Source organism: Diadema antillarum, unplaced genomic scaffold (assembly GCF_040938485.1).
Source record: "Diadema antillarum isolate AM-2024a unplaced genomic scaffold, OU_Dant_1.0 seq00000357_RagTag, whole genome shotgun sequence".
NCBI classification, from domain to species: domain Eukaryota; kingdom Metazoa; phylum Echinodermata; class Echinoidea; order Diadematoida; family Diadematidae; genus Diadema; species Diadema antillarum.
In genome coordinates this window covers 594,980-612,088 of record NW_027271363.1, presented here as the reverse complement: position 1 = coordinate 612,088, position 17,109 = coordinate 594,980, and the positions used below count along the sequence as shown (strand labels likewise).

The window sequence follows — 17,109 nt, the reverse complement described above, 5'->3', positions numbered from 1 at the left end:
TGTCTGAATAGATATCCTGCAAATTAATAAATGATTGGAAAATCAATCAATCAATATAATAATCAATCATGTGACAGTTACAGAAATTATTAATACACAGGGGAATAAAAGGGGCAGACCCAAATAAACAAAACTATGATAAAAAGGAAAAGACAGGGCTCACAGCCTGTCATATAATGTAGAAATAAACTGAAATCATTTCTTACGAGATTTCTTGACGATCTTCTGCGGCGGCTGTCCAGCCACGTCCTCAGACTTTCGGCGGGTCGACTGGCGCGTCCCCGCCACGCCCTTGAACGGGGAGCTGTCCTGGTAGGGTGCGGGCTTGAAGGAACCAGTGGCCGGGAGGGCGACAAACAGATCGGGGCCCTGGAATACCGCCGACAGACTCGGAACCTGGATCAAAAGTGAAGCAACAGCAGCGAGGATACAGAAAATTACAAAGAAAATTGATCCAAAAAAGCACATTTATTGTCCAAAAACAAAAGGCAAAAACAAAAGTCAAGGGCAAGAGCATGAGGGGAAGACAAAGGGACAAAAGGGCATAAATACTGCAAATTTAGAGAAAAGTTCAATATCATTCAGTGCAGAAATGTCTTCGAAATATAAAATGGCATGGAATGCATGATGTATCAAAGTTATGTGACCATAACTGCCAACTAAAGCACTGTCATAACACATTCCCTCTTTGTACACTGTACATGTGTAGGATTATGAGTTCATATCTACTGCAGTTAGTTTGGCTTGCAAGGAAAGAACAAAGTCTTTGAGTAACTGTAAAGCAAAAATATTTTCGCGGTATGACATTTTCGCAAATTGCCACTGGCATTCAATGCACAAAGTGTACAAGACAGGTATTCTTGCATGCATTTTAACTTCGTGAATCTTGGCTCTCGTGAAATTCTCAAAATTAAAATGAACACGAACATTTCTGGAGTTAATACGTGTGTAATGTGTGTGTATAAAGGAGAGTCATGTCCCTGGTTTGAAACATGTTTTTCACTCCTTTTGAAACCCACATGACAAAACACAGTTTGAATGGAAAAACAGAAGGGATTAATATTTGCAAACAGTCAGTAGGAAAGTGAGTACTATCAAATATATGGGGATAAAATGTTTTCAATGACTACAGCAAGTTTCAAGATTGCCAAGTAGATTTCTTCAATAAGCTTTCATAGAGTTTTGAATACATCTTTGACAAGTAGTTTTTTCTCTTGAATTACATTCAATACTGACTCCTCTGTCATTCTATGAGAATTTTGGGTTGAATAACTGATTTCATTCAAGATTTGTTAGGGTTTGTTTGTTTTTTTCTTTCTTCAAACATTGATAATTATGTATGAATTTATCAAAGTAATATTCAAAATTACATTGTCTGCCATTGTGGATGTATTTTTCTTTGAACAAAAATGTGTATGATTACATCCATTGACAACCAATATGATTTTCTTCTTGATTACACTTCCAAATTCATGTTCTCATGACATTTTGCTGTGTATATTTGATCAATAGATTTTTTTCTACGTATTGATTTTATCAATCATTAAATTTTGCTTGAATGTCTCGTTTTCTTCAAACTTTTGCAGTTTCAATCAATAAGAATGATTATGACAATAATGCAAGATTAATTGAATACTTTCTCATCTGCATCGCAGAGGAGAAGTTTTTTATGTGGCTCGGCCAAGAATCTGCTTTAACTTGATGCTTGTTTTGTCAGGAATATCAGCAAACAGCAGGTCTGTAATTGGGCATTGTTGGAGGCTACCAGATGTTGAAATGTGAGTTTATAAACCAATCAAAACACTGCGCTGTCAAAGATTCAAATTCATTAATCATGTACACACCCACTATTCTAGGAGTAGGGTCCCTGGAGAAAGTCTAGTGTCCAACACAAAGGTGTATTGTATATGTAACAAAGGTGCATTGCATAATTGATGCAATGTGGACCTACAAAATATAATGACCAGTATATTTCCAGCAGCAATTTGTGGCATACTATTCTATGCCACTATTGTATGCCACAAATGTAATGACACTGTCGTGCAATGCATTTGCTTGCAGTTTTTTTTTTTTTATTCTTTTTCTTTGTTGAAAGTTACATCCTGCTAATTACATTAACTTTTAGTGCATGACCAGCTGGATGTAACCGAGAGTAACCCATGTTAATGCACCATGCAAAGCTGTGTGTCTATGACCAGTATATTGGCTATAGGTAATAAATGCCAGGCCCCTATAAAAGGTATCCTACTGGAGAGGAACTTTTCGTAGCGGAGTTGTGCAAGCAACCATTATTTTTTGATCACTTTCAGTAAATTAGTAAATGAGTGAATAAATGCAAAACGCACTGTAATGTCAACATACAAGTGATGAAAACAGGGATGTTTAGCAGAAATTATATCACTGCACTATTCAATCATTGCAACGGCATCAACAAAAAATAAAACACGAGGTACAAGCATTGTCTGTATGGGGTACCAGCCACAACCAAAGATGGAGGCATGTAGCAAATTGATTTACCAAGTGCAAGAGCTGAATTGGCATCAAAGCTGTCTTTTCAAAGTGGTCACTCATGACTTGAGGGTATAAACTATTGATTTCAAGCATGACATCCACTTCATTCATTTACATGCAGGGAGATGAAAAAAAAAATGTATTCATTGCAGCCTGTTACACATTTCTGACATATGGCATTTAAATATCCATGTACATACTATACACTGTATACCACATTCTGGACTGATTAAGTTTTATCAAAAGTAGGTGCTGCTAGTTTTGAATGGCACACAATAGCTCGCAATTGCATGCAAGTGGGGCAAATATTTTGGGCCTACAGGCATTCCTGTTTCAGACATTTTCTCTCTCTCTCTCACATGCACACACATCTATACACACAATAAACGCACACAAAAATACACACCTCAACACTCTCTATCTCTCATTCTTTCCCAGCTCTATCTATCTTTCCCTCTCTCTCGTATTTCCTCTCACCCTCTTGCTGTCTATATCTCTCTCTTGTTTTCTTAAAGGGTGTGTACAGTTCTGGTCAAGGTGAGGATTTACCTTTTAACGTTTTGCGAGATATTCAGAAACCACTCTATGAAATGTCAAAGAGCATGCAATTTCATGGGGTATCAAAAGTTTCTATGATGAAAATCGGTTTTAATATGGCTGAGATATCCAAAAACAAGGCAAAACAAAGAGATCCTAATAAAAGGCGTGGCCTGTCGCCTTTTATCATTATCACTTTTTTGGATATCTCAGCCATTTGAAAAGCAATTTTCATCAAATAAACGTCGAATTCTTCTTAATATTACATGCTCTTTCATATTTCATAAGAGGTTTCTCATTATCTCACTTAGGAATGTTAAAAACATGAATCCCCACCTCAAAAAGTACTGCACAGTCCCTTTAAAATACATGTATATCTCTTTCAAATTTGTTATCATCTGTAAAGCCATTCATCTGGATATTTAATTATTGTCATATGTCTCACTGAAATAATTTCAGTATTGGATTTGACTGGATTTTATTGATTCCCTTTGAAATCCTAATCCGTTTATCTGTCAGTTTCATATGTTATTTTATTTCAAATTATATTCAATACCCTCTTCTCTTCACTGTCCAGGTGCCCAGACACTAATAGCTTCCCTTGATATGTTTTTTTTTTTTTAAATCAACATTATCCAGTAATCTCTCCAAACTTCACCATGTTGTAGATCAGCAAGCCCACTTTAGTGTAGCAATGTGCCCCAGTTGAACCAGAGGGTCATTGCAAAACAATAACGATTAGGGGGATTATTAGCTATCAAAGTAAAACTCAATCTTTTCACAGTTTCTATACATCTGCTTCAACAGGCAAAGAAAACCCTCCAGCATGTGTGCCAATTGACCTACAAACAGAGTACAGGTGCATTCACACTGCATTCGACGCGACAGCACGACACGACACAACGACACGACACACGACAAAAACAAATTACTCCAGTGCAAACCCAATGAGACCGTTCACATTTCAAGCATGTCGTGTCGTCCTTCCTGATTCGACGAGGACACAACATAATTTGTCGATTAAGCAAATCGCTCACAGAGCGATTTTTCAAGCACGACACACGACACTCTTCGCGGGGGTAAAGTTTTAGCCAATCACAAACAAGTATCCTCTTGTTAAGTTTGCTCGTGTCGCTGGAAGCGGGAAACAGGCGAAGCCTCTCTATGGACTTTTACATACAAATACCAAAGTTGTAATCGCTTAACTTTTTCAGTCCCATATGTAAGAAACTGCGTTGTTAACACATTGGAGTCAGTGCAAAGTATTAAAGTTGTGCAGATAACGATTACAGTCAGTATGCAGAAGGAACGGCCGGAGCTCGCGAAGAACATTGCGCACATCACGTGAGTTAGCCTAATTTAGTGTGTCACGGCCCGTCAAATCAAACATTCTGGCGGTGCGGCGGCCCCAAACCAGGCTCTCCATCCAGTCTCGATCTCCAGACTACCACTAGAGATATTCTAACATTTGTATTGTAGAATTGTTGAACTTTTTACGAAGTTAACCCTCAACTCCAACTTCCAAGTCAAGCTGCCTTCGAACTTTCGAAGTCGTTACAATTCAAAGGTAAGACAATCAGAACGAGAGTGTCAGTAACATAAAAAACATTAACTTTAAGTTTAAAAAATTAAGAATGTGTGTACGTCTAACAACTCCAGAGTCCAAGTCCAATTCATGAGATTGAAGTTATAAAAATTCGGACAGACTGAAGAGTCTTAGACACATCATGATCATTTACTTTAACAAGTTAGAGTACCGTAATAGGATCTAGCTAGGCTAATAATATACACAGGCCAGTCGCTGTACGTAGATTCGTTTTCGCACAGCGTAGTAACAGCGTCTGGTTGGGCTAGATCTAGACCGACGCCGCAACGGTGCATGATTTTGGTAACATGTCATTGACGTTGTTTTGAAATTAAATGTGATGATAATCAAGACATTTATTTTAGGTCTAGACTCTAGATCTAAATCAACTTAAATTTGAAATGATGTTTTTGTGTAAATCATAAAATGCATTTCTATCTAACTTTTACTTGTCCGCGATACTACCCAGTCATGATTTTGAATGCTACAGTCCGCAGCCCCATACGCTATGCGTATACGTATGATATGGGGCTGGTCGCAGTAACTTGCTTGTGTTCATGTGTAGTACGGTACCGTATTACCGTATGTCATGTGCTTTTTTAGCCCGACCAGACAGACGATGTTTATACTACGCTATGACGTACCATGTACAGCGACTGGGCTGTGTATAGTTAGTGCTTTTTTAGATCCTAGCCACTCTAAATTAGTAGAAATTTGTCGAAGGGGATCCTTATTCGTGGTCAGAGATAAAGCAAGCCTCCCATACAACCTTGATGCATTTAAAAAAAACCTAAAGTATCGTAGAATTTCTTAACTAGAAAAATATCGTGTAGCAATTGCCAATACCCAGGTAACAAATAGAACTGTAAGAAGGCCCTCTGTAGATGTAATTCATTATTGTATTCAATAAAGATTCATGTTGTCACATTAAAAAAAGAAAGAAGATATTTTAAGTAAGAATGAGATTGCATGAAGAGACTGTTTAGTGTTCAATTGTGTTAAGTGTTAACGTTAGAGTTACATAGCTTCCTTAAGCTGAGGAAAGCTACTCTGGCCTTTACTGTCTAATATAAATCTTGCATAAACAGTAACTTTATAGGCTCTAGAGCTAACGTTCGTTAGGTTATATTTACCGGTACTTATTTTGATTACCGGTAACTTTTACCAGGTACACAAATGTCAGTGAACTTTCAGAAAAATTAAACAAAGTTGATTACTGGTACTGGTACCGGTACTCACAGTTTGCTTAACACTCATGTACATGTATTTATAAGCCTATATATCCAGAAAAGGATTTGTATTTTATATAAATTTTCCTATTTGTGCACTGATTTATAACACAGACATAATTTTCCTGATTTATATCTAGGGGATAATTCTAGGAGCAGCACAACTACAAGCAGGAGCCGAGTCCCCACAAACAAAGGCAGCACCGCTACCATAACAACTGTAGCAGCTAACATCCCAGGAACATCAGCAGCACCTCTCGACGCAACAGCAGCATTAGCAGAGCCTGTAAAGTGCGACCGTAGCAGCTGAACTTCTGCATACAATTGTAGAGGCACAGCCTCTACGTACTACGGTACTGTAGCAACAGAGCCTCTATGCATGGTACCCGGTACCGTAAAACTGTACATTTGTAGCAGCATGACCCTAACTTACAACTGTAGCAGCTGAGACTGTCAGACTGTAGCAGCAGACTAGCCTCTACGTACAATTGCAGAGAGTGGTGGTGATGAGGATGTTTTTCCTTCTGCCTATAATGGTAAGTTTGATTCATAATAAGTGATTACCGGTACTTGTGGATCATACAGTGTACCGGGTACCAGGTATTAACAAACATTTCTCTGGTTTGCATAGTACTATGTAGGTGAATGGAATGGGTTGTTTATTACTGTCAGTGGAACAGATGATTGGACTATATCATGTCATTTGACAGAAATCACTGTTTTGATATCTGGAATGTAATACTTGTACATTTATTGTAATGTGGATCTTATCTAACTTTACTGTCAAATATCTTATGTAGATATTAACCTGGTGATGACAGGCTGATGTTGATATTACAAGCTCTTCCCTAGACACCTGCCCGAGTATACTTGGGGCAAGTTTTTAATGGCCTTACTGTAATTATTTCATTTATAGCAATGTTGAATGCTACTCAATGTAGTAAAAGATTGTAACCAGAAAAAGAGGAAAATGCAAGCACTTTATGTTTTTACGTGAAAAATATCAAATTTCTAATCAATGCGTATCAGTTATTATTTGCCTTTGCCAACCCAAAGGTGTAAAAGCTCAAACCAATTGCACTTGAATTACTGTGCTCTTCAGAGATCAGCAGACTTTGATGACAATTTGCAGTTCAAATAGGTATGCTGTAGCTATTTTCATTTTGTCTCACATAGTGTTGTAGTTGATTGCCTGTGAAGAATGTTATTTGTTTTTTCTTCTGAAATTGTGCTTAACTCTAAGAAATACTCTTCTTCACATTTTTTTTTTTCAAACCTGCAAGTACATGTAATGTTTTATTACATAGTGTATGACACAACTGTCAAATTTCTTACTGAAATTGTCCGTACAAGTTTTTGTATTTTTTGAACCACCGTAGGCATAGATGTTCTTGTCAAGTGGAAGAGGGACGGTTCTATGAATCCTGTCAGCTCAAGTGACCTCCATCATGCTCAACGGACCAAACTGCAAACGAGGTTCCTGCGTACATATGAGAAGTGAAAATGGCTGGTGGAAAGGGAGGGTGCTTCAAGTCTTCAACATACCCATGGATGGACGTAGAATGTCGGATGATGAGGGCATTCCTCTTTCTGCCTGAGGTAATTTGAATACATAGTTACCGATACTGATTTATTCTAGATCAATAACTGTACCGGTATCAAGAAAATTATGTTTCTATTCATTTTAAAATATGTAGAGATTTTTATGCATAGTATCATGTAGGTACAATGTACTTTCATTGCATTACCATTTGAATATAAATATTCAATTCTGTGTAATGAATAAAATGAATGTTGTAATTGTAGTTTGTAATGACTGTAGGATGCTGAAGATTGTTAGCTTTCCACTTCCTTTCTTTAAAAGTCTGATATTGATTATTACTTATTATGTCAATGTCTCTTCTCAGTCCAAAACAAAATCAATTACTGATAATTTGCTTTATGTGCATGTAATATACTGTATATTCTAGTGCCCATGATAGATGTTTGCAAGTATATCTAGTATAAATCTTGTAGATTCTACCCTCAGGATGCTCACATAATTTGTTCATTGATGCATTGCTTAAAACTTCCCCAGCAGTATCGTTACTTGTGACAGCAGTAGCAGAGCCTCAACATCGATTTGTAACAGCTGAGTCCCCAGAAACATCAGCAGCACTGCTTGAAGTGGCAGCAGTAGCAGCAGCAGAGCCTGTACATACAGCCTTAGCAGCTGAGCCTCTGCCTCTAAGTACGACAGTTTAGCGGTAGAGCCTCTACTTACAACTGTAGCAACTGAGCCTCTACGTACCACTGTAGCAGCAGAGCCTCTACTTGCAACTTTAGCATTTGCACTTCCAGGAACATCAGCAACACTGCTAGAAGCAGCAGCAGCAACAGAAGCAGCGACTGCACAGCAATCGAACTGGTCTAGTAGTTATCTTTTAAATTACAAGATCAATATAGGGAGTTCTCCATAATTATAATACACCAGTTGTTTCAACTCAGATTGGAAATGGTAGCACACAGTGTAACTGTTCGGTTGATTCCAATGATTTATCTTATCATGGATAAACGTCCAATGATTTGTTTATCTGCCGTCACACTTTATATGTGCATACGTAGTACATTATTAAGTCTTTGTAATTGTACTACATGTACATATCGTGTCATCTGCAATGGTAGCTATAACAAAAGCATGTTTTCGTCCATTTTGCAATTAATAGAAAATTTTCTGAAAAATAGTAATGTAATGTGTAGAGGACATAGTACATGTTATTTTCACCATATCCGCTACCCTGACGTATTATTGTTCCTAAATACTATGAACAAAGGAATTAAGAGTACTGGAGGTCTGGGTTATTTACACAGGAAAGCAATTTTCCCCTACAGAATAGTGCAACATTTATGAAAAATTGGAGAGAAATTAGGATGTTATGACATTAAATTTCACTTTTTGAGGGGGGGGGGGGAGAGGAGCAATCATTTGTTAACCAGTCATTTTGAATATCTAAATGAGTAATCGTATAATGTACTCCCATCACGATTTATGAAACTTTATTTCATTCTTTTACATATACATGTACAAGCACGTTAAAACCAATCGGAACAATAATATTTTTCCTCAATTATGTGGGGTGGCTAGAAGGCAAGCTTTAAGGTCTAATAATTGAAATAAGAATTATTGATCATTTCTGTGGCAAAGATATGTAGAGAAAGTAAAGTCCCTCATATTGAGTATTAAACGACTGGTATTTTGTTTCCAATTTTCATCACCATTTTGTGGAGGTAAATAATTTACTTTGCCCTTTTAGATTATGTGAATTCTGGATCTCAGTTGAAATGCGATCCTTAATATCAAGTGAAACATATTCAAGCCATTGCTTTTTACAACCTCAAGAAAATAAGTTCATTCAGGGAGATGAAAGACATCCTGCTTGACCCAAAACTTGCATCTTTTGGATGTAATTCTCTACAGTATATAATCTCATGTTCAAGCCAAGAGAGACACCAACTATCAAATTACTTTACTTGGCCTTTCCAAAACGTGCATTTGTTTGCTAGGATACTGCGCCTGCTGGGGTGGAAAAGTATTCAGTGAACTTTTCTCGGAAACTATATGCCATAGTTGCAAATGAGTCACCTGTTGCCAAGTATCTGTACGAAGAATATTAAAGCATACATTTATTTGTGTGTGGTCCATGAACTTTATCTTCCCAACCCCGAAAAAGTCATTCAGGGATATTGCCCTTAAATATTTTTCAGATGAAAAGAACAATTTACATATTTTCAATATACCATTCATTGTTTCAATGAACAAAGATTGTTAACTCATACCGAAGTAGGGAACAATTTCATCGGTCTCAAACATTTTTGCCTACAGTATCTGAACAATTCACATGAGCCAATGTAACATTGATTTGATTTTGATTTGATTTGATTTGTTTCTGCTTAATTCCGTTACATTAGATAGGATCATGTACATGTCATTTATGACAAACAGTATATCAACACATAGTTTTTAGTACAATTATACAAGACAAATACAAATATACTAGCTTATGGAACTTAAACAGAAGGGTCTCCAAAATAAGCCGAGGCTTGACGGTATGGAGACTATATGCTTACCTACTCTGCATAGAATAGGGAATAGAGAAAGAGAGAAATAGGGAAGGGTATAGGGGAAAAAGGGAAAGTTACAGAGTGTATGGGTACCACTCAACTACTTTACAATGATAGTAATGATGATAAATACAGTATGATAATGATATTAAAGTTAACACGTTCAGTTGCCTTTGCCGGAGTAATGACCAAATATGCACTATGAAAATAATAATGTGTGAATACAAAATATCTTATACATATTGTTATCTGACATTGAACAAAATATATCGTGTTTGTTTTATGTACGCAGTAATGGTAAGGCACATCGTACACATACATGCTCATATAATATACATGATGTACCTATCCTATATTGGACATTGCACATTGGGCTGTAACTAAAATTTAAAGTCTCACTTGCAGATTTATAACTTCCTCACAGAGAAAATTTTAATATGTTATAGGAACGAATGGCTCGAGCATTTTGAGACTGCTTATAACACGCAGATCTTTTAGACTATAATGTGATCTAGATGTTGAAAAGGTATGAATAGAGAGGTGGGTTATAATGAGCAAATGCTCTAGGTTGACATAGGTCCTTTAAGAAGAGTATAATATTGTACTAAAAAAAACCTTTAAAATGTAGATCAGATGTTAAAGGTACTGTGGTATCTTTGTGAGTAAATTCCCATATCATTCCCACCTGATTCATAATTCAGATTTTTAAGTGTAAAGTTAGCATTATTTTACAAGTTTCTTATTTTTGTGAATATCTGATGATGATCCAATTTGTGGGATTTGAAGTCCAATGTGTTTCCCTCCCTTGGGTCTCATTGTTTACAGGTATGAAACTGGTGTATTCTGTGTTTGTACATAATGCATTATTTATCAATGTGCATGTTTACCAGACATCCGTCCTCTGTTAGAGTACAATTTCAAGATGAGATAATATTGATTTGTTGATATAAAACAGTGACGAAAATATACTTGCAATATATCAATATCTCGGCAACAACTTTAGATGGAAGGCAATTATTTGTTAGCCGATTCAATTAAATTTGGTATACTTCTGATCTCATTTTAATGCAGTATCAAAGGGGAGTGACAGTCCGTAGTGGGTTAGATGGCGTTCTATCAAAAAATTTTATGTCGTCTGAAATAGCACATGGAATATTCAGAAAGTTGGTTTGAGAGAAATCAGTCTAATTGCTGTATATATGGGAAAAGAAAATACATGTACATGTACTTGTATATAGGACTATTAAAATTCAATGTCCAACTAGAATCAGACTCAGTGCCACTGTTGAATCTGACCTGTAAATTTATGTGGTGATTTTATGCCGTTTCAATTAACATTGAAATATAGGCCTATTCTGTGAAAAATTGAAATTGCATTTCTTTCGTTTTGTTTATGAATTTTACTCTGAAGTGTAATATGATCTGAGTTGATCTCATAACGATCAGTGTTTGCTTGTTTGTTTGTTTGTTTGTTCGTATGTATGTTTTAGGGAGATTAAAATAACGTAGAAACCAAAAATGTGATGAATTGATAAAGTCAGTCTTATTAATTTCTCATCTCCAAAGATGTTTCAAGCTCGCACAGAACGATTTGACTTGTGCGTCACAGGTTTCCAATGATTGCAATCCCGTGACATATAGAATGTTGGTGTTCATCATGATCTGTTAGCAACTGTGTCCATATCCAGCGGTGAAACGAATGTGCGTGTATGTGTGTATGTGTATGAGCGTGTGTTCGTGTGTATGTGTGTGTGTGTGTGTGTGTGAGTGTGTGTGTGTGTGTGTGTGTGCCTGCACGTGTATGAAACAAAGAACACAAAATACTACAGAGTGTCAGTAAATATACATTATATTTTAATATTATTATTCAAAAAGTGTAACATTCATTAATCATCTACGAAGGTGGTGATATGGATCATCTTTTTATAATAATTCATCAGTCTCACCTAAGGCAAATTGCCATTCTCTCGAGGGAAGATATTGCCGCTCGGAAAGTGGTGGATTGCTTCTCTATGTCGTCACTGATGAGGTGATGGAGTTGCGTGAACTCGTCAACACCCATTCTGAAGTAACCATAAAACCTGTCTTCATGACTCAGTAATTCTCTCACCAAGTGGATATATTCCCCCAGCGATGACGTTTTTTGGTTTATCTCATGCACCCATTCTCTTCTTCCTACTACAAACAAATACGAGCAGGCGATAATCGCAGCTTCCTCATCATCAAATACGGGGGCCGCCATTTTGATTGTTTGTTGCCATGGTAATGGTATTAGATGGGCTACGTTTATCAACTTTCCCCTGTTTAAACGGCTTTCGATAGCCCTTTGGAAAGCCCTTTCAATAGCCCTTTCGGTGAGCCCTTTCCAAAGCCCTGACTGCCTGTACTATTAATGTGCCGCTTATTTTCTAAGAAGGGACGGCGAAAAGCAATTACCATCATAAAGACATATCTTCCTCTGAGAGTGACGAGTCATGATGCTATGCCACATGAATCATTCGCCTTCCTATCTGTGAGGCAGCTCCAGTTTAGCACATACTTCAAATATTTCTGAGAGGCGGCATGAGACTGGCTGCGTTTATCAACTTTCCCCTGTTTAAACGGCTTTCGATAGCCCTTTCCAAAGCCCTTTAGAAACGGCTTTCAAAATAGTTGCGTTTATCAACTCTCTTCGCGAACACATTTTTTTTTAATTGGCCTGTCACTGCAAAGCTGCATTGCGCTATTCAACCCAAGGAGAAGTACAAGTACTGAAGTACAAGACTACAAAGCCGTTTCAAAACAGCTTTGCGTTTATCAACTTCCAAAAGGCTTTTACAAACAGGTTTCTGAAAGCCTGTTTAGGAAACCTGTTTGGATAGCCACAAATTTGGGGCTTTCGAAAAGGCTTTCCTAAAGGGCTTTCAAAACAGCTTTGCGTTTATCAACTCGTAAAAATTCCTTGAAAGCTGTTTGGATAACCTGTTTCTGCCGAGAAAAGGAGTTGATAAACGCACCCATGGACTAAAAATCGAATGACATCCAACACGACATTTATGGGTGTGTCGTGCACAGTGTGAACGGAAAATCGAATGTCGTGTCGAAGTGTCGTGTCGTTGTGTCGTGTCGTGCTGTCGTGTCGAATGCAATGTGAATGCACCTTAAGGGTTAAATGATTTTTACTTGTGCTTTTCCCATAAAAAGGTCAATGATTTCCTGGGTGATTATCTTCAGAGAGATTTGTTTTCCATAAATGTCCAATCCCTGCGTATTATGACCTGTTTAATGCTTTTCTCAAAAGCTTTAATCTCTCGCAATCTCCATCTGTCTGTCTATCTGCCTATCTGTTTGTATCTCTCTCTATCTCTCTTTATACATGTTTTACAGAACATACAGCTCTGTAAATCTTCCTCTCGAAATGTCTTTTTTTTAATTTCTTTTGCTATGTCATATAATCTCTTTTATCCTCCCCTACTCATTGCTTCCATGTCTAGGGGGAAAAAATGGTCCAGCATCATCCCAACTCTTGTCCAAAACAATCAGCTATTACAGCTCAGCTATTTTGTTACCATGGCAACCCTAGATGAGGAGGATACACATGTCAGGGTACAATGAGGACCCACCCAACGGAGGCCCCTAATGGGTCTTCAGAGACCATTGTACATAGTCCCTGATAATGATGATTTGAGCTGTGGCAAGAATTATGGCAAGGCCGCTACTTTACCATTTGTGAAATATACATCTATCAGTCGGCAGCTCCCTCTTGAGAAAATGGCAGAAATATCATGCAGTCATTAAAGTAATATCAAAGATGATGAATTGTGATGTAATTGTGAGGTAGTCATATCAGCTGATGATGACTGAAAAAGATAATGATCAAGATATCAATTAGCCTGTTGATAACGATGATGGCTATCTATGAGAGAGATCACAAAAATAAATGTAGTGTGTATGAATATAAGTCAATAATCCAATTCAATAAGTAGAAAAATTCACTGAAATGTCGTTTCCAAAGGAGCTTCTGATATATTTTTACGTGGAAGCTATACTTCTTTTGTTCTAATCTACCTAGTTGCAAGTCTTATGGCTGAATTTTATGCTGACTGCACAAATTTCCTGAAAGCATCATACATCAAGTGCAGAGTAATACTGAAAATCAGATCAAAGTCTGCGACACTGCTGTTAAAATTCTGCTCACAAATGTGTATTAAAAAAGCTATTCAAGAGAAAGTTTGATACAGATTATTATGTATAACACTAATCCTTTATAGCAAACATTATTTTCATCACAACTTCAATTCTTTTTTAGTATTATGCCTTCATTAAAGACCTTTTAAGCATGACAACTTCCAATACATTTTATACACATTATGCCATTTTTCTAGGCATTGATTTCAGACATCTACTGTATCTGTGCAATGCCATGCAAGCTCTCAGAGAACAGTATCCGTTTGGAATAGATACTAGGACCCCGTTTACAGTGCGAGGCGAGGCCGCAGCCGAGCTGCGGCCCGGCCCAGCCCCGCTTCAGTGTAAACACGCAAAGGCCAAATGCGAGGCCACAATTGGCCTCGCATTTGGCCTCGCTCTGGAGGTGGTCTCAGCCGCGGCTCGGCCGCGGCCGAGCCCGGCCTTTTCTCAGTGTAAACGCAAACTGGGCCAAATGTGCGGCCAATTTTAGTCTGGCTTCCAAACCCTCTGCCTACTATTTCGCTAATCAGGATATTAACCCCCTCAACGTCGAAAACTAGCATAGTTTAAGGTGGTTTTGTCCTGCAAAGGATTTTTTTCCTTCGACAAAGGCCTTTGCCCGAACGGGGACATCGTCGCCACGGTATTCAGTTGGCAAAGGGTCTGAAAACCGTTTGTTTACAAGCAGAGCGCCACTACGACAAAATATTGAAAGGTTTGAATTAAAAGCGCGGCCAAGCCCGGCAGTGTAAACGGACAAAATTGCGGGGCTCGGCCACGCAATTGAGGCCGGGCTCGGCCGCGGCTCAGCCCGGCCGAGCCCGGCCCCGCACTGTAAATGGGGTCTTGCTAACTGCCAATTGTAATTTTGAAGAAATCTACAATTACAAACATTAAAAAGTGTCCAGTTCCCCTTGTATCTCAACTTTCCCTACTTGAGTCCTATAAAATATGCCTTCACTATCACGCCAATCCTCACGTAATACCTGCTCTGCCTTTAAATCATACGATTGAGTCAAGCAGATAATGCCTTTTGAGACTCTTCCACGAGTGTTGCATTCATATTCTGTCTTCATTTCCTACCCGTGAGTAATGCATATTTGGCCTTTAATACCCACAGATGCATGATGCAATTCTCCTATCCATACTTGCTTCCCCCACCCCCATGATGTAGATTTCTACTTCATTTATTTATTTTTTCTTCTTCTTCTTCTTGAGTGGATGCATAATCTGCTTTTAATTTCTATCCTTGAGTGCTAGGCTGCAGTGATTCCCGTTAAAATCAAGTGAGCTCCTTGTTAAAATACGGCCGTAAATCTTTACATAACTCTAAGATATTATGCAAGGCTCCAATGGAACGGTATTGTTTTGGTTGAGATGGGGCTTTAGGTTTTGAACTTTTTTGTGAGATAATGAGAAACCTCTTATGAAATATGAAAGAGCATATTATACATGTATTTCTGGGAGGAATTTAAGGTTAATTCAGTGAAAATTGGTGTTGAAATGGCTGCGATATTTAAAACAAAGTGATCCTAAAAAGAAGACCCACCTTTTACTAGAATTGTTTCATTCTACTTAGTTGCTGGATATCTCAGCTATTTTAAAACCGATTTTCATCAAATAAACTTTGAATTCCTCAAGAATTGTATGCTCTTCAACATTTCAGAAAGTGGTTCCTATTAGTGTCTTGCATAAAGTTAAAAGCCGAATCCTCATCTCAACCAATACTATACGTACCATCCCTGTAATATAGTCACTGTTGCAGTGAGGTTTTATGTTTGCACTGCAGTGCAAGCAGGGTTATGTCATAGGCATTAATTCTTCATATTATGCTTTGTAATTTTGACTCGCACGTCCCCAGGGATCCATTTCACGAAAGTCTTTATGTGAGACTTTTCGCTCCTTATAAGACACACTTATGAGACACTCCATGAAATGGATTTTCTTCTCTTTGAAGGTCTCTCATAGCTAAATATGAGTGACTTTGGCCATTCTGAGAGTTATGTATTTAAGATTTTTATGCATGACTTCATAAAACAGACTCCTAGAGTGCATTCTTTCTGCTTGGCACAGGCATCTGGGAATGTAACTGTCCGCAAATAGTGATTACTTAACCCGTTGAAGACGGACTGATTTTGCTACAACACGCATTTCCCATAGACACCTGCCCGAGTATACTCCGCGCTCGTCCTCAATGGGTTAATCTCCCCTAATCTCTACTGTGACACCAAAGCCTTACTGCTGGACTGAGACACAATTGCTACACCTGAGCGGGCTTCCAAACTTTCAACTAGGTCAAGATTGGATGGATTTCTGAATGCCTGAAATATGAAAAAGGCTACATTTAAGTTAAATATTATTAAAAGCTGGGTGCTTGGATAATATTAAAGGGCTGTATTCTTGCATGATACCATACACACGGTTGCAAGCAGGAAATGAATCCACACTAAAAAATATTTTGGGCAAACAAGTATTACAGGGTACTACATATTATTTCAAAATTTGGTTTACCCTGAGAAATGTTTCAGTGAAAATCATTTGAAAACACACACACACCTGATAATGTCTGGATTGCTTTATACATATTCCTGCTGCAGATCTTTTGCATGAAAATTTACAATAATCATGTCAAAGTAATTTTCAAATTCTGATTTGTTTCATATTTCAACATGTGGCAGCATGACAGATGTCTCTATGAAGACACCAGCTTTCAACTCTATTTTTTTTTTTTTTTGGCTTTTAATAGATTGATCTGTTTTCTGAAGAAAGTGAAAATTCAAGAGGTTTTTTTACATTTTTTATGATCCTGTGAAGTATTCAATTCTACTCTAGCCAGATACTACACATTTACTGAGCTCATTTTCTACTCTATGTGCTTGCAATGTAGACAGCATATTTTGCGGTTAAAAAAAAAATCATAAAAAATACAATCTTTTAAGGGTAATAAAGGCATGCATTATTTCACAGGTACTAGTC

The 17,109-nt window shown here is 37.6% G+C and overlaps 1 protein-coding gene across 1 annotated transcript in view; it reads right to left on the bottom strand.

The window, feature by feature from the left end:
* The window catches only part of LOC139731105 (uncharacterized), a 159,613-nt gene that overhangs the window by 115,359 nt on the left and 27,145 nt on the right, over positions 1-17,109 (bottom strand). Inside the window, exon 4 of the mRNA XM_071641985.1 lies at positions 207-396. Within this exon, the coding sequence (XP_071498086.1) occupies positions 207-396 (190 nt within the window). The remainder of the gene's footprint in view (positions 1-206; positions 397-17,109) is intronic.